General features: G+C 48.1%; 2 protein-coding genes across 8 annotated transcripts in view; both read left to right on the forward strand.

Annotated features, from left to right (window-relative positions):
- Window positions 1-18,119, forward strand: part of LOC125957887 (neurocalcin homolog) — a 99,998-nt gene that overhangs the window by 57,705 nt on the left and 24,174 nt on the right. The gene's annotated exons all lie outside the window — the stretch shown is intronic.
- Window positions 1-18,119, forward strand: part of LOC125957885 (neuronal calcium sensor 2) — a 72,166-nt gene that overhangs the window by 52,332 nt on the left and 1,715 nt on the right. For all 7 annotated transcript variants that reach the window (XM_049690903.1, XM_049690910.1, XM_049690904.1 and 4 more), the window contains 2 exons: window positions 2,006-2,149; window positions 14,072-14,200. In XM_049690903.1, the coding sequence (XP_049546860.1) occupies window positions 2,006-2,149; window positions 14,072-14,200 (273 nt within the window). The remainder of the gene's footprint in view (window positions 1-2,005; window positions 2,150-14,071; window positions 14,201-18,119) is intronic.

The following is an 18,119-nucleotide window of genomic DNA, read 5'->3' on the forward strand; positions in this document are numbered from 1 at the left end:
AATGAACCGCATCCATCGCTCTCGGCCATCGCGTCTGTCTAGCGGGGAGGGTGGGGGAGTTATGCCGTTCCGAGGACGGGGGATCTTCTGATTTAATGGTTTTCCACCTTCCCTTCGGCGGACGGACGGGCTCGCCGTGTGGCATCTGTCGAACGTTTCAAACGGAAGCTTCTTTCCATCCCCGGATTTTCCCGATTTTTTTTCTTTAAAGGCCATCTGGCGTCTTGGAGACTTAATTTAATTGCTTTCCCTGTGCTTGCACCCTTACTCCCGGAATTTTCCTCCGGTCCTGCGAAGAGGACGAGCAAGCAAGTATTGGTCTGGTTGCGGCGGCGGCCCCCACCACCACCGCCGCCGCGAAACCTCATCCCAAATGCTGAGAGGTGAGCACGTAATCGACCGGCCATTATCGTGCGCCGCTCACTAATACTAGGAACGACGGAAGCTAAGACCGAGTTCTTCGACGTTTTGCTTCGACTGCTGCTGCACCGCATATGCTCTCCCCTGCCCGAAAATCGAGTAAAGCTTTTGATTTGCGGGCACCATGGGACATGGTTATTTGTGTGTGTGTGTGTGTGTGTGCGCACATTACCGTGGAAATCCGATTTGTGTCGCGTGATGAATCTCTTCCTCCATCTCCACCGCCACCATCATCATCCTTTAATGTTTGGAACATTAAAAACTTCCTTCGCTTCTTCTTCCTCTTCTTTTTTTTCTTCTTCCTCTGGTTGGTGGGCAGAGTTTTTGGTTGAAATGGTTTTTCGTTGTTGTTGTTGGTTTTAGTAAATGCCAGCGCCAACAGCCACCGATCGTCGTCGTCGAGTTTGGACGAGAAGCTTCTTAATTACTGCGAGCGAGCTTCGTTTGCTTGGCAACGAAGTGTCTGCCTGTGTGTTTGTGTGTGTGTGTCGCCTCCAGTACGCGAGCTTCTCGTGCAGCGCACCGCTCGCCGTGATTTATTATGACATTAAAAGGGGCAGATAATTGCTGTCCTGCTGCCATATGACTACCATCGCAGTCATCGGCTTTTTGGCAGGGAAGAAGCAACATCGGTAGCGCATAATCCGACAGTACGGCGAGCGGGGGGAGTGGAGCGGCAGGAACTATAAACATTTCGCAACGACATCATCCACCACTACCGCACCATCGCTTACCGTGTTTGCATTGGTACGGCGCACAGCACGCCCACCACCCGGCGGCATATTCGTTGTCATGGGTCCATCCTGATGATGTAGCAGCAGGCTGGGCGTAGGGTAAAAGTTTTACGCAAGACAACCACCACCACCATCACCAACACAGTGCATAGCTACTGTGGTCGGAGTGCAGTAGGCTACGGGCGGGGTTCGTTCGTTTTGGTTTCCGGAGTTTGAAATTCATAAAATCCCGTGGGTGTGTGCGCGCGCGCGTATCTTTCGCGAAGTTTCTTGTTTCTGTGATTGTAGTTGTTTAAACAAACTCCTTCGCTTGTTGTGCATCAACCAATCTCCGCTTGAAGAATTGAATTGGTAAAGTTATAAAATTAACGTCGCGTTTCTGTCATTCGTTGCTTTGTTTTTTCCTCGTCCAAAAAGGAGAAGCGATAGTAATGGTGGACGATCAGTCGCAAAGCTCATTAATGTTTTGCGAACACACAAACACACACACACAGATGCAGAACGGTAATGGGAGAAATCGGATTCAATACATTTTGAGTGTTTTTCGACGAAAACAAGTTTCATCTTTTCCAGTTATTGAGTTTGCGCTAAATACCATTTGACGTTTATTACTCTTCGATCATTCCATCCATTACAAAAAATAATCGTTAGTCACACAGTGCAAAGAAAAAATGCACTGTTTACTTCTCTTTGTGCACAAACACAAGGTATAGAAATGTTAATTTATCAATTTTTAATAGAACATATTTTATTCGTTTGGTCCGGTAGTTTTACAAATTTCAGGCATCTTAAATCTTTTCCACCTACTAATTACCCTCCTTTCGACTTTTCTTCTCATCTCCCCTTTACAGCAAGATTGTCCAAACGGCAAGCTAACGCCAGCGAAGTTTGTAGATATGTACAAAATGTTCTTCCCGTCTGGTAACGCAGAAGAGTTTTGCGATCACGTCTTTCGAACGTTCGACATGGATAAAAATGGTTATATCGATTTTAAGGTAAGTAAAAGAGCGCACGACCCCCCCACTTCTCCTCGACCACTATCAATCTGGTCTGTTTATGATTTGCCCTTCCGGGGTCACTTTGCGTCCATAAATCATATTCACAAGTGTGAACAAACAACCGATGGTTTCAGCTACATATCCACACACGCGGCCTTACCGGCAGCACCGCATGTCGGCCCATTAGCATCCTCATTCTCAGGTGGGAAGGCCCCGGTTTCACTTCCCGTCTATGGCAACCCTGGTTGCCCGCTTCAAATATGAGGCTCCTCCATTCCGTCCTGACCGACATCTGCAATTAATGACCGTGTGTTTTATTTTACTTTAGCTTTTTCTAAAATATAACCCCGGGGGGTGGATTGCAAAATGGCACGTAAGATACGGATCATGGCGAAGGTTTACGAGTTTTGCGCTCGAGCGTGCGAATCGATCCGATCCGTCTGCTGCTATTCGCTGACCTTTTATGAGAAGCACTGCTGCCGTTGTGAAGTCACCACACACCCGAGCGCGCTACTCTCTGGACTTTCTTTACGATCCCAGGAACCGGATGGATATCTTTTGTCGAAAGCCCATAAAGGTGTCGCTATGTGTGGCTGTGTGAGGGTGTGTGTGTGTGTGTGTGTGTGTGCCGGTACGATATTGCTGCGCAGTGTAAAGCTCCCATTTTTCCGCAGTCAGATGAAAAGCAGCACCTTAACGCTCCCAAATATCAGCGTCTAGTAGTCCTGGCAAGTTATTTGCTCGTTAAAGCGGCTGGAGCCGTATCCACCGGTCCAGGGGAGACCAGATGGTCGTGCCATCATCAGGGTGGAACTGGTGTTTCCTATGATTTTATCGCGTTTGTATCGCGGCTGGACCGAAACGGAAAGGAAAGCAACCGAAAAACCAAAAACGGACATTGCAGCACCAGGCTGTAAAGCTGCTTTCCATTTTACGGTCCTCTGACACACACACACACAAACTCACACTAACAGCATTAATGGCAACGGCCATCCGGTTGCGCGTCATCCTGCCGACCGTTTGAAGTGTAAATTTTCCATTTTTCGCGCATAATGATTTTTAATTGCTGGATCGCGCACCACCACCGACCGGGCACACGACATCACCGGCTGGTTGCCGGTGTGTCGCCAAGCCGGCATTACCGTCGTGTTCATCGTACGGTTCGTTTAGCATGTAATTGATGCTGATTCGCAGCTCTCTCTGTGTGTGTATGTTTGTGTGCATCAATGGTCTACAGAGTTATGGTTTATTTCACTCCTTTTTGCAATCATTATTTACATATTTGTTTTCATTTGCTGCAAAATGGAAGGAAAATTCACTTTAGCGCATTTTGGTAGCGTCGCAGAATAGATTATTCCACATTTTCTGCAGTTTTTATACAACTTCCTCATCCGCTTGGAGAGTGAGTTGTATTTCGGTCAAAGTAGCCTAAACAAAGTAGCGCAGTCAGTCAGACAGAGATCGCATTGTCTGTGTTTGCTGGATTGGATTGGTGATTGTCAATTGTTTCTTTTCGTTCATTCATGTATTCATCTTCTCTGCCAACTGTGATTGGCTTGTAGAGCAGTAGAGGGCCACTGACGGCTGCTTATCGTGAAGCCAAACAGCAGCCGCCTTGGATGGGTGGAAAGCTTTTCCACTTCAGCGAATTCTGTCAACGGCCAACTAGCCTTTGGTTGGACCTCTCTCGTCTGTTACGAGTGCGGTGTCCTCCGGTCCGGTGTTCGGCTGATAGATGGTAGCAGCATGAAAATGGACTGTCAGAGTTTCCCCCGCTTGTCCGCGCAAAGCGATTACACTGATACCCGGAGGCGCAGTCGCCAGTGTGAAGCTCAGGTGGAACGAGAGATTGCAGATGCTGCGAGTGCTCACGATTGTCGTGTGTCCGCAGTACGAAACCAGCCAACCAGCCAGCAGCCAGCGACCGTGTCCGCGAGCGGGGCGAGTGACAAGCTTAGCATAACTGGATTTTATGCTGGTAATGATATCACACAGGCATCGCACAGGCCACTTGCTTTTGCCCCCTTGCTCGGGTGCTGCAGCAGCATTTTTCGTCGTCGTCGTCGTCGTCGTCGTCGACGCCAATTTATCATCGTCGTGTCTGGTTCCGACTTTTCCTTCCATTCCTCGCGCGTCGAAACGTTCTGGCGCGAGGCGTCCGTCGTCCCCCCTCTATTGCCAGCACGATGTCCTATTGCCATTATTCATAATCGGTTTAGATTTTTCCTTATTTCGTGAAAAAAAAGCTGCGCCCCTTCGCTTGCGCGTTGGTGTGACCGAACGGGGCACCAAAGGGGCACAAAATGCAATAAAAGTTTATGCGACATCGTCGCTCTCTCTCTCGCTTGTGACACTTGCGACTTCCTAGATTCCTTCCTGTGTTCGTACAAATTGGCACAAAAATGATGTATCCTTCCTGTCTATCCGGTGACGGTGGAACTCTCGTTTCCACTGCACTGCTTCTGTGAGCTCATGAACTCACCGGTCGGTGATGGTGATTTGTTTTCCGGAATTTGCTAAAATCTCTCTACAATGTTTTTGATTCTACTCTGTGTGATGGAAAAGTCTTTGGCAGTGGCTACTGCGGCGCTATGAACTCGCTTTTATGAAGATATTTTCTCCCTGTTTTCGGTAATTTCATTTTATGTACCGCGGTCACTCCATCCAGTTGCTCGCAATTTGATCAAACCGTTTTCAATTGAAGTTTTGGTTTGTATTTGTGATTTACTGTACCACAGTTTATGCTGACTACTATTACAAATTACTAAGGGAAGGGATGCACTTTACTTCCTGCGTCAAAAACCATGTTAGAGAGGTTTAGTTTCGATAGACCAAATAAGGGTGACAATTTTAATTCCGGTTAATTTATCACCGGACATCAGTTCTGAATTGAACACATTTTCTCCACATTTCGCTTCGGTAACCACTTTAAGACATTCGCTCTATGATACAAAGCGTTGAACTTGACGTTTTTAGCGATAGAACATGATAAAAACCAAGCAACCATTTGCGGCATTTGCAAATCTTATCCGAGGAATTGTTGGATACGCGCTGGACATTCTTTTCGCTTTCCGGTATGCTGTTGGACCTGTAGGCATAAGTTCTACAATTTAACGGAATTTAGAAACCATTATTAATAACCCTGTCTTCGCGAAAGTCAATCTTACGCCCAGCGTTGCACAAGTTGAAGCATAATTGTGCTTTCGGGGAAAAAAATCGTTTCTTGGAAGGTTCCGAACACAATGAATATTCAAATTTCCTGTAAGCTTAATAATGCTAGAGATATATTTTCATCGCATTCGACAACGATCACTATGAAGCACAAACAAGCTTCACGATTTCTCCTTAAGGTTTGATAGCCATGATTGTGATTCCCAAAATATGCCTAAAAATTATGTCTAGACCCTCTCTTCCAGTAAAGTAATGCTGCGGCTGTTGAATTTGATGAATAACATCAATGCTAAAGCAAGTATATGACTTGCAGTAAGTGTCACACTAAGCTTCAGAATACATTCAAGATTCAGATGGATAACCAGCTCCATCTTTCACAATGCTTCACTTAAGATAGCTTCGATTCTTCTGGAAAAACGAGCAAAACAGCCAGCGAGTGCTGGCTTTGTTTCACTTCGCTCGTGTTTTCCCGAGAAAAGGAAGTTGGTACTCGCAGGATGCAAGACGACGGGACAAAGGAGAGGGGAGGGGGCACTTTCAAAGATTTGTGTTTGCCCGGCGCAAATGGCGAGCGAGCCCTCTCTTTCTCTCTCTCTTTCTCTCTCTCGTAGGTTTGTTGGGCAAATAAATGAAACATAAACATCGTTTGAATTCCTAAATGATTCCGATTTGTGTTGGTCAGTCCGGGTCCGGGTCCCGAGCCGAGTGTCAGTGGTTGGTGTTGTTGTTGTTGCGGTGAGTAGCGCTTACCATTTCTGTTTGCTTTTACTCGGGAGCAAACGGGACAAGCGAAGCCTCAAGCCTCGAAGTGGACTTTCATCGTGGCCACGGAAACCGCGCGCAATCTTATTTGCTCTCGCAAGTCCAAGGGACTACCGGCGTACCGGTGGCAGCTAAAAGGCGCGGCCCAACTCGAGGCTCGAGGATAAAGTTTTCAACCGCAACATACACTCATCGCGAGGATCGCGGTTTTAAGAAAAGGAATGGTGGAAGGGAATGTCGAGCAAGGGAAACGCAGGGAAAACAAGAATAAAAAACAAAAGAAAGCAAACACAGAGAACTCTGGCAAGAATGATGATGATGATGGTGATGATGACGATGTTGATGAAAGCAAAAGTTTGACGGGCGAAAGCATTCCATCGTTCGGTAGGTGGAAAGCGACGAAGAGAGGGAGAAGGAAATTGTTTTTCCCTTCTAGCTTTACCACAAAAAGAGCCACCGAGCAATTGCTCTTACGGGGAGGGATAATTCCTGGGACAAGGAATTATGGCGATGACGATGATGGGGGTGGACTGACCGTGGATTTCGGGCACCGGCATCGGTCAACGGCCTTCTAGTGGTCAGCAAAGGGCTGGTGAAGGCCATGATATTAATTAATTTTGTGGTTAATTCGGTGGTGACCCTTCAGCCGTTCTCGCTGAAGTAATCCTATCGCATTTTAGTACAACATAATTTAGTACAAATGTTACAATAATAATTTAGTATAAATATTGGGAATTTTTCGATCTAAAATCCATCGATAGAAAACTAGATCCTAGATCATACAGGGATCCATTTCAAAATCTATCGATAAAAGTACTGTTGTGCTTTTATCTGGTGACTTATTTGCGGACGTCGTGCAAACAGAATCCGCTGCTCCGCCACAACACTCTCTACCGCTCCCACCCTGGTGTCTCGTTTATCATCGAATCCTCCGGAGTCTGTTCGGGTGGAAAATTGGGATTTCAAAGGAATGGAAAATGTCTTCGAATTCGCACACCAAAGACACGATCTTGAACCAGAAGATTGCTATTGCTTTTGCTGCTGGCAAGACTATCCACAATGGCCCCCAAAAAGCATCGACATTGTGCTGTGGGGTGGGGCGTATCCTCGAGGCTATCTTTATTCATCAGAAAAATATCATTAATTCATTGTTTCCATTGGGGACAGTGGGGAAGAAAATGTATCAATTAGATGTTTGCCGACACTACTCAACGACGACCATCGTCAGTATCATCATCATCATCATCAGCAGCAGCATTGTCTTCTGTTTCTTCTACTCCTACCGACGATTGGCGATAGTCCCTTTTTTTGGGGGGCTTTTTAGACCTTTTTCCGTTCTCCGAGAACAAAAAGAGACACAGACTCCTCCTTCTCATTTCATCTTGTCTCACGTTCGCATCTGTCACGTTGATCACATTTATCCCCCCCGTACCCTCTTCGGCAAATAACTGTCCTGTCTTGTCTTGTCGTGAGCAAAGCCGGTCCCTCGATTTGGGATCACATTTATTAATTCGAATTAAACTCTCAAGCAGAGCACCACGCGGTTGCGGTGGTGGCTATGGTCGTCGTCGTCGTCGTCGTCTCTCATGAAGCTTCTCATGAAAAACCCGCTGAACATTATTAAATGTAGTCCCCGCGAATTAATGCCTTAACCCTGCTGCTACTGTCTATCTATCCGGTTTCTCCTGTCCTGTCCTGTCCTGTGGCTGTCTCTCTTCGATCGTGATTTACAACTCGAAGGGAAGGATTTTGTCGTATCATACCGAGCAGCACCGCCACCACCACACTCTGGTTAAATTATGGTTAACTTCCTCGCTTGCAGCTCCATCACCCTCTATCGAGCACATCCATTAATGTCGTGGGCGAAAAATTGCGGAGCCACGAAGCGATTAGCGGATACCGCGAAGCTCCCACTCCAACCATCAGTGGTGCCATCTCGGGCAAACAGAATTAATCACAATCCGGCCGGTTTCCGTTTTTGTTGGGAATTTTATTAATTTTGAACCGCGCGATATGGCGCCGAAGTCAAAGTCGAGACCGTCGATCAAACAGCCTTCCCGGTGCTACGCGCCATGATGTGGCATCGGAGAGAAGGAGGGCCCTTCTCTTCTGTACACTGAATACATCAAAGAGAATTTTATGCCACCCTCGGTAGGACGGACGTGGCGTCGCGGGGCCGCTCTTGGGGTTCCTCGCCACCATCAGCTTCTCTCTGTTGGATTCCGGATTCCGTACCGAAGTCAATTTCAAATGGCGCCACCGCCATGCCACGTCACGAATACGCACTTTGTAAAGAGGTTTCAAGTGTTGTGGCATGTGTGCGCGCGCGCGTGTGTGTGTGGTACGTGGAACATCATTCATCCAGCCGCGACACCATTTTAATGACAAATTTGGCGGATTGGCGGGGTCATAACTGACGTAAAAGTGTGCAACGCACTCTCACGCTGTTGCGCGGTGTCCATCAATTCTGAAATGCTGCTGCTGCTGCTGCTAGTGTTGGTGGTGATTATGATGGTGTGGCATGAAAAATGTGATGTCTGTGCCATTAAGGGCATTATAAAAACAAATAAAACACGGTATAATGGCATATTCACTCTTCAAACGTGTGTATGTGTGGGAATGTGTAAAAAAGTTCGGGGCTCTCTCGCATCCATCGCATCCAGTCCGCAGCCACTTCTGGCAGATGGTTTTCTGGATTGCCGAAACGTGCTGTCAGTACACCACGTCTGCCACAGACCGCACCAGAGGAAGGGGGGTCTGCCAAAAGTTTGTGTACTCCTCACTGCACAATCACACACACAGTTACGTCCCGGACGCGCTCTAATAGTTGGGTTAATAGTTTGTGACCGCGTTCGCGCGCACTCGGAGGTCTCTGCGAAAAACTCCCGAAAACACCTGTCACCGGGAGAGAGGGAAAGGAGAGAAGGGAAGGAGGGGGCCCTTAAGTTGGAGTTGGAGTTCGGTGGACACTTACAGAATGGTCCCCCGCCAGATCCGACCGAGTAATGAGGCTGCCGGCTGCCTTGCTCGTGGTACGAGGTGATAACTGTTCTGCGAAAAGTTGACTTCTTCAACCACACACGTCACACACACACACACACATACAGGGGCACCTGGTGTGGTGTGGTGCCCACCCCACAACAACCCGCAGCTTTAGGTAAGGGTTTCTCAAGGCTTCTGCAGATTAGGAAAGTTTTATTACTTTTTGATAACCTTCCCGGTCGACGGTGAGCATCGGAGCAAAGTCGGAGAACTGATTTCCCCAGGAGTCAGCAAAACGCTTCATTTCCCGTAGTGCTGATAGTCCTTGGAACCTTGGTAATTCACGGAAGGTATATCCGGAAGGTATATAACACCAAACCGGTGTACCGGTCTCGAAGAAAGGAAAAATCACGTAAGCACACGTCCTTACACCTTGAGATGAGAAGGGCTTGTGGTTTTGGAGGCAAGAGCGCGCAAGAGAGAGAGAGAGAGAGAGAGAGAGACCGAATTCAGAAGTCAACCTTTCGATCAACTCGCGCTCAAGTGTCGAGTGTCGTCGTGGTTATGGATATCGTGGGAAAACTTCGATTGGATTTCAACAGAAGCGCGTTCCCTCGGATTCCTCGGAATCCTTCCTGGTTTCCTGGTTCTCAAACTCGAACACCATCTTTGTGACAATACTCGAGCGCTCGACCAAAAAGTCACGAGCACCCGGAGGAGCAGTTCTTCAAAATTAATTACCAACCAACCAAAGGAACGGCCCGGACCACCACGAAGGAGGATCAGCTCTTAACCTCCTGCTCCACGTTCGGTGAAGCACAATCCCAAAACCTCGAACCAAGAAGAGAGAGAGAGGGAGACACACACTTCGACATCCGTTTTCCTATATGCGAAGGTTCTCTGGTGGGCCCAGGCCCTGGCCCAGGAATTCCTTGAGCGCCGCAAGGCAAGGATCCTTTTCGCGAAAAGGAGTCTTAGAGGGAAGGGCAGCAGCAGCAGCAGGAGCAGGGTTAAGGCGCGTGACTTTGTGGAAACACACCCAAGGCGTAAGTGGCTTTCCTTTCCAACATGCCGATGGGGTTTGTGCCCGCTACCAGTTACAAGTGGTCTTTGACATTCCTTTTCCCATTCCATTACTCGGAGCGGAACTTGGGTCAAAGGAGAAACGCGTGCCCTCCCCATGGAGGAGGGATGTGGTGTGTATGTGCTGGCGTTTTATGCATCCAATTATGTGTGAGGCAATGTGCGTCCACAGATTGCGGCTTCTTCGCTCTTGCTCTCTCTTTCTCTCTTCCTCAGTATGAATTTTGTGTGGTTCCTGGAGGCTATGCGCGTGGTATGTAGGGGGTAGCATGGGATCTTCGTTAGTAGCTAGCAGCACGAAGATTGAATTCCATTTTTCCATGCAAACGATTGAAGGGCGCGTGGATAATGAATTTGAATTCAATATCCTGAAATCGCGTAGCTGGTCGCGTAAGGATATACCGGTTCTTCACCACCACCAACAGTGTGTTCTGTTGTATGCTGGGGTGCATGAGTCAGCCCCAAACATGGTTACGTGAAACATATCTTTTAAAGGTGTCGTTTTGCTGCAGAACGATGTAGGCTGTAAGAATGGGTTATTGTTCCATTTAGTCCTTCATAAATGCTGGCTTTAAATCACGCTCCTTCCATGAAGATACTCAGTACAACTTGGGACCTGAAGGAGTCCTTCGAAGGACGACGACGACGACGACGATAACAGGCAGGCACATAGGCACACTCTGTAAACATAACCTTTTCCGACGACGAGGATGACGAACAGAACGACTACACATACACACACACTCACAATACGAACCCTTCTTGCAACCAGGCACCAGGACCAGAAGGATCGTCTTTGCGCTTCCAAGAACCGCGAGCGGCCACGACAAACAACAATAAAAAAGAAACCAGCAAAAAAGCGTAACAAAATGGTGCTGCCAGTGGGGTGGGAGAGAGGGAGAGAGTAATGGCACGAACGTGGTCGTGGACGCGCAACATAATATCCCAACGAAACCACACTTTTCCGCGAATTTTTGTTCCCTAGGTGTGTGTGTGTGTGTGTGTGTATGGTGCCGGATTGTTCTCCGTGTTTTCCGAGATGCGAGTTTGACGCAGGGCCTCCCTCAACATCTCTCCCCCCATCCCCGAAAGGGGTTCTACAAATAAGTCATTTCTTCCTTCGCGATGGCGTCGCGTTCTTGCGCGAGCAAAAGTCGTTTCCCGTTTTTCTTCTCATATTTAAATGTGTTTCTTGGGCTATCGTGGTGCTGGTGCTGCTATACCCAAGCACAAGCATAAAGCGCATCCTCAGCAGGCGGCGGTGGTGACGTGTAGATGAGAGAAGCCCGTGCTCCTGGGGCGACTCGTAAGGTGCGCGCGTGCTAATAAGCAACACACGACACACTCTCCAAACCGGTTGCTAGTATTTCTTGTGTGTGTGTGTGTGTGCGCGCTTTGATACGTTCCAAGAAGCAGAAGAATGTCCTCTTGAGAAGCAGGTTTGTTATCCTTTTCAAAGAAACTTTCTTTTTGTGTGCTAGTGAGTGTGTGTGTTTTATGCGAACCTTGTTCCGTTTTAAAGAGAGTTCCGCTTCGTTTAGTGTGCACCGATCCGTAGCCCACGCGCTACTTAAAGCGTTGCTAAATGTTTTATGAAAATAGTTAGCGTGTAGCAAGTTCGGTTACTTAGATGGAAATTTTGAATCTTTTTTTTACGTTCTGGTACAGTGCATGTCATACCGCCAATGATAAAACGGTGGATGTCAGTCGAAAAATCTTGTACATCTTCGTTTTTCCAAGCAGTGGCAGCTTGCTACTCTAATTATCAGGATTGATTCTATCAATCATCAGCATAGATTGGGGGCTTCTGCTATTAACTAGCTACTACCGAATTGTCGGTAGTCGGTAGTCGGAGTTGTCCAAAAATTTCGTGTTTAAGATTACTGTTTGTACGTTACTCCTCCGGCTACGGTCTCACCTCGAACAGCAGCGGCGGTAAGTACACTCGCTCTTCACACGAGGCTAGTGCCCCCCGGGCCAAAGCATCGTCCGGTGGTCCAGGGATGACCTGGAATGATGAATTGTGCATGCCATCAAGCTATAGAGCACACGCCCCAAACATCGCAATGGTCGTGCAATGGAACACTATCCACTCCAGGCCCAGGTTCATGACGAAGCACAGTTTTTGAAAAGAAATTGAGCAAATAAACCTCTAGTCTGGTGCATGCGGTGATGGTAGTGGTGCATCCTGCCCCAGCTCGTAACCGTTTCGTTTCGTCGGAAGCACACCAGAGATATGCGTTGGAAAAGCGGTCGTTGCTATTCGACGTCAAACATAAACATAGAATCACAGTACAGCATACAGATCCCGTGCTGCGCACTAGCTCTGGCCACAACACACACACACACGTGCACCTACCTTCCATGAAGTGCACTTTCCAGTGTTGGAAAATCTTTCCAGGAAGTGAAGTTCGCGCGAGGAAACGGGGCAGCAACCCCTCACCTCACCTCACGCTGAGATGAGATGCTGATGAGGATGGAATCCAATGGAAAACTCCAGCGCTCTATGTGCACTCTGGCACGCGCGCGCGCCCCCGGAGTTGGTGAATGTTAAATATGCAGCAGCAGCAGCAGCCGAGTACGGAGTACTGACTCCAGGCGCTGCTGCTGTGTCGTTGCCATTGTCTCGTGCACCACAACTCCCGGAACATATGCCAGCAACAATGCACATCATATTCCGCCCGGTTTATGTGGGTGAAGCTACACATCGTGTTCAAATAGCTGCACTGCCCTCGAAGCTCGTTGTTCGCCTCAACACGGAATGTCATTCGTTTTGTTCAACTTCTTCGTTGGAAGAAACACTCTGGGTTGCTGGGATAAACTGTAGCACCGTTCGCCACGCCAAAACTGGAACTGGATATGGAACTACAGCCATTATGATAAGAGAAGAAGAAAGAACTTCGTCCCGAAGTAAAGTCATAAGATCCACTCGAAACCACATCGATTCACTATTTGCCACTGGTCAATAGTTGGATCTCGTTTCTCTTGGAAATGGAAAAACCTGCCGCCCGTTTTGGTTTGTGGTCTCATAAGTTACGATTGTGCCGTTCAAGTCCACCACCAACTCCTGTATCCGGACCACCACCACGGTTCCGGTTGGCCGGTTGGTGCGGAAACCGGATAATGCGAACTCTTCCTCCTCGTTCCTCCCTGGATTGGAAGTCGATTTGTCGAAACACGAATCTCTCTGTATCTGGTCGAGACCCCAAAGTGTTTGTATTAGCATAGACCACCACCAGAGCGTAAGCAAGAACCGGCAGGACGATGGAATGGAGGGGAAGGGGGTGTTTTATCGCCTTTCTTTCCTCACGAGCTGCTGGCCCCTTTGTTGACCGGCTTAAGGCGATCAGGATCCGACCAAGTCAGACAGTGGGAAACCTACCAACAGCAGCAGCAGCAGCAACGAGAAGCACAGCAAACGAACTGCTCCAACTTTGGCATCCTAGCAGCGGTAGCAGCAGCAGCAGCAGCAGCAATCAGCATGCAATCGAATGCAACTTTTCCGATTTCGTTGTGAGCTGATGCTGCACAGTAGTACGCATTGCCGCCTTTTTGTCCGGCTTCCTTGCGGCTTTCCGCACTCGGGCACACTCGTTGGTCAACCAGTAGCAGAACGTCCTCCTTTTCGTTGCACAAAACCGAGGATGGTTGCCCCTCCCGGTTGTGTTAATGTTTAAACATGATTGTGTCGAATGCATACCGGATGGTTTTAAATTGGAACAATCTCGAAGACATCTCATCTGTCAGAGGCGACGACAGGCAAATGATTCTAGTAAGCATTGGACCGCGCTTTTGCTTGCTGGTTGCTGGGCAACTCACTACTTAACATACCCGATTTTCACTCCGCTGCATCTCTGCATAAAACCATTCCATTTATTCTAATCAAACTTCTTCTCTACCTTCTCCTCTTCTTCTTTTCAGGAATTCTTGCTAGCGATCGACGTCACTTCCAGCGGTACGCCGGAGGAGAAGCTAAAATGGGCATTCCGGATGTACGATGTCGACGGTAACGGCGTAATAGACATCCAGGAGATGACGAAAATAGTGCAGGTAAGTTTCTCTCGGCGCCCGCCCGAGACAAGTTTTTCTTATCGAGCATCCAAACGTACGCGTGTATGTATGTGCGTCAGTGTGAGAACAGCAGTTGGCACCTCAACATGGTGCATCGTGCTCCTAGGTCTCGTCACCGGCTAGCCGGCCGGTCGGAGGTCATAAAGGGATTAGTAATGGTCCATTAAATTCAATCCCGGACCTACACTGACAGCTGCTATGCCACTATGTGTGTGTGTGTTTTTGTGGCGTGCACACTAACACCGTTGCAGGCCGCTCTTTGGCCATGCCATGACCATGATCGCAGGACCACAGGCGGCGGCCGACCCCTGCTACTGCTGCTGCTGCTGCGGTGAGACAGTGTGGCGCCAAGGATGGCGTCACCCCGAAAACGAATCCGCCGCATGCGTGATAGTAGCCTGTACTATGCTGTACCGGTACCTTCAGGCGATACCGGTCGCCAAAGCCCCCTTCCCCCTTCTTTTTGTTCTTCGCCATTCCGTACACTACTGCGGAAGTAATAGGAAAAGTTATTATGTTCTCGAGGTACGACGTGGCCTCAAGGCAGTTGGCAAACGGCACGGGGAGGGCTGAATGCAAAATTTATGCATTTTCTTATGCGCTCGACCGAGAACCTCGGTGGCGGCGCGCAGCAGTAACAGTGGCGCGAGAACCGACGCCATCAACGCTATCGCGGAAACCTCGGGAAAGTAGAAAAAGCCTTCGAGCATCGAGCACTTGCACCGGTACCGGTAGCAAAAGCATGATAAGGGATGCAGGAGAGGGACGCACGTTGCACCTGGGTGCGAAATTTGCATTCGCACAATGGACGGGCTCCCGTGTCCTGGAGGCCCGCTGGCTCTGTGTATGTGTGTGTGTGTGTGTTTTGCTTCTTATTATTAAATTTCTTCATTTTACAATGCTAACAGTACCAGGCCAGGCCATTCTGGTGCATGCCTCGGAGGAACCTTTTCTTTCGTGTTGAAACGATTGAAGAGCGTTTCGCCTCCCCCTTGTTGGAGTGGAGTTCGGTTCGCACTTATTACGCTTCCGGTAGGTGGAATGGAAAATGCAATGCAATACCGTTCGCAATCGAGAATCGCGAATAACACGCGCGCGAAACCGGAACCATGGCTGCAGTCGCCACGAAGGAAGAGATTTCGTGCTCCACTTGTCAGCATGGTGGTAATTCCTTCTGATTGTAGCTTCAGTGGTTGGTTACGTGATTGAGATTGCAGTTAGCCGATATAATTATTGCATCCTTTTGGGGAAATGATTCTTGTTTAAGAGATTTTTGTTTTTTGACACGGGATGTTAATCCGTTTTGTTGACATAATTTGCTGTCATCGTTGCCATGTGTCAAGTTGGTAGCTTCAAACGGAGTATGCTGTGCTACTTAAAAAAAAGGAAAGAAATGCAGCCCAAATGTGTGATTTGGAATGAAGGTTGCTTGGTTCTGTTTTGGAAATTGTATGTCGATGCAGGAATAAAATCCTGCCCCCTTCCGTGTACTATTTATTCTGATTGCTCACACAATTTTGTTCAGTTTTAATCTGGCTGATCAAACAGATGGAAAAACAACTTTAGAAAGTTGTCCCTCGAGTAGAAAGACTCGAAAATGATAAAAGATTGTAGACAGAAAACAAGGTCCAAAGCAAATGAAAATTGCCTGGACTGAAAATGATCAACAACAAAGTGAACATAACTTTCACAGCATGAGCAAAGAACCCCGTATAAATTGCCCCCAAATACCCTTTTTAGAGATAATACGTTCTGGGGAAAATCAGTTTGCCCACCCGCTGGCCGACGAGAAAGGCATCGTATTAATCAACAAACTTCCAGGATTGAATTAATGACCCCCTGGGGGGGTATTGACGAAACATACTTTTGCTTTATCCTTTAAGTCAACTTACGGGGGGGTTAAAGAGTGCAAAGAGACCATGTGCCACATGCTGCAAAGGCAGCTGCCAGCTTGAAGTGACCTTCGCTGTCACTAGAGATATGCCACGGAATCTCCTAACCCACCCGTCTACTAGCCCCCGATGCAGTGGTATTCTGTAAAACGCCATGAGGTGATTGTGAACAGCATTTGTGTGTTGCTCGACTATCTGTGTGTGTTCCTAGGAAGATCATTGTCAAGATCGTAAATTTATGGCCCCTGCAGCACCGCCGACCTGTAACAGTATGTCATCGGAATTCTGGGAACGGTACTTCTTTTTCGTTGGATTTTTTTGCTGACCTCGCAACCGAACCGTAGACCCGGGTATACGCCGCGACATTGCGCTGCCTCAGGTGTTTCGATTTATTTCCAAAAACGCGATTGGTCCAGGGATGCTGAAACCGAACACATACGTACACACACACACTCACGCGACAGCGGTCCTTATCTACTTCGTGTACAGCCTCTTTCTCTCTCACTCTCTCTCTTTTGTCTCTCTTTTTCATTCTTTTTCTCTGGTGGGATGAGATTGCAATTTTCGAAATCACCTCCCGCTGGAGCGTTGGTGGAAGTACACGAGCACGACAGGGTTCTTCATCTTCTTTTAGCCGACCGTGGTCAGTGACATGTTGAATTGGCTGGAGCAGCAGGATATGAAAGTGCACCCTTCCGTCCAGCCAGCGGATGTATGTGTATGTGTGTGTGTGTGTGTGTGTATTTGCTCGGACATTGCCACCGGCTACGATGTAAATTGCATCGAGCACGAATGTGTGTCCTAGCGTGACTCCGGTGGTGCCAGGAGCACCGGAGCGCAGGATGTAGATATTTATTTTGCAAAATGGGAATTCAAGAAACGGACCGTCCGTCCGGCCTGGTATCCTGTGCGTGTGCTTGTGCTTGTCGTGTGCCTGGTGCACATTTGCGCTCAATCCCATTAGGAGACGTGCGGACGAGACTTCATGTCGTCGTCGTCGTCGTCGTCGTTGTCGTTGTCGGTGCTCACGGCGCTTTAATGGAGCGTTCGTGTCTTTGCGTGTCCATCATGTTTCGCGTGCCCAGCAGGAGGGATGGTGGTGGTCATGGAGTTGTGCACATTAAACGGACATTTTCGGTACGATGGGCTCATAATACCCCCGAAGTACAGCATAATCCCGGCTCAGGCGATTCGAAAATGTTTCAATTATTTAAATTAAACGACCATTTCGGATTTGAAGGGCTACTCCCGGTTTGATTCTCTTGTGTGTAATGATGCCACGTTTTAAACCATTTAACGTAGGGGTGACGTAAACCTCAATCAAATACGCTAATCAAACTCCGCCTCGGCCATACTAACGTTCCTCGTAATCAACTCGCAGAGCAACTCGATGCTGCTGCTCATTAAGTATTCCCTAACGTTCATCGTAGTAGCCCGATCGAAACGAGAGCGAACCATCGTTAATGAGCTCGCCAAACACACACGCACTCACACACACACGGAACGCGCGTAACCACGAGCTTTTAATTTGATAAAATATCGCATGCTGCACGTCCAAGAGTGCCTTGAGCCACTGATTAATGCCGAACACCAGACCGTGCATGTAGTGGATAGAGAAGTGTTGCGTGTTGATTGCGTTGTGGTAGTCGAGGATATATATTTTTTTAAAGAGAAATCTCGCGAGATTTGCTTTAAAAATCCCTACATCTGTTTCGCTCACTTTGCGGCAGGTTTAAGGGCGTCGAGAAGCGTTTTTGAGATACAACGGGAAGGCTACGCCAATTATTAGTTTCGTAAGACACTGAATACACGGAGCGTTGCGCACGATGCGGTGTCTGATATCGTTTTGCGAATACAAATTATTATGTCTGCAGCGCGGTCTCGCGGTCGTAGTGGCCGGCTCGAGCTCCAGCAGCAGGAGCAAGGAGCAGTAGTATCAACCCGAGAAGTACCGAGGGATCATGTCTCATTCACATTCTTTCTCATTTACTTCGCTCGCTCTCACT

Source organism: Anopheles darlingi, chromosome 3 (assembly GCF_943734745.1).
Source record: "Anopheles darlingi chromosome 3, idAnoDarlMG_H_01, whole genome shotgun sequence".
Lineage (NCBI taxonomy): Eukaryota > Metazoa > Arthropoda > Insecta > Diptera > Culicidae > Anopheles > Anopheles darlingi.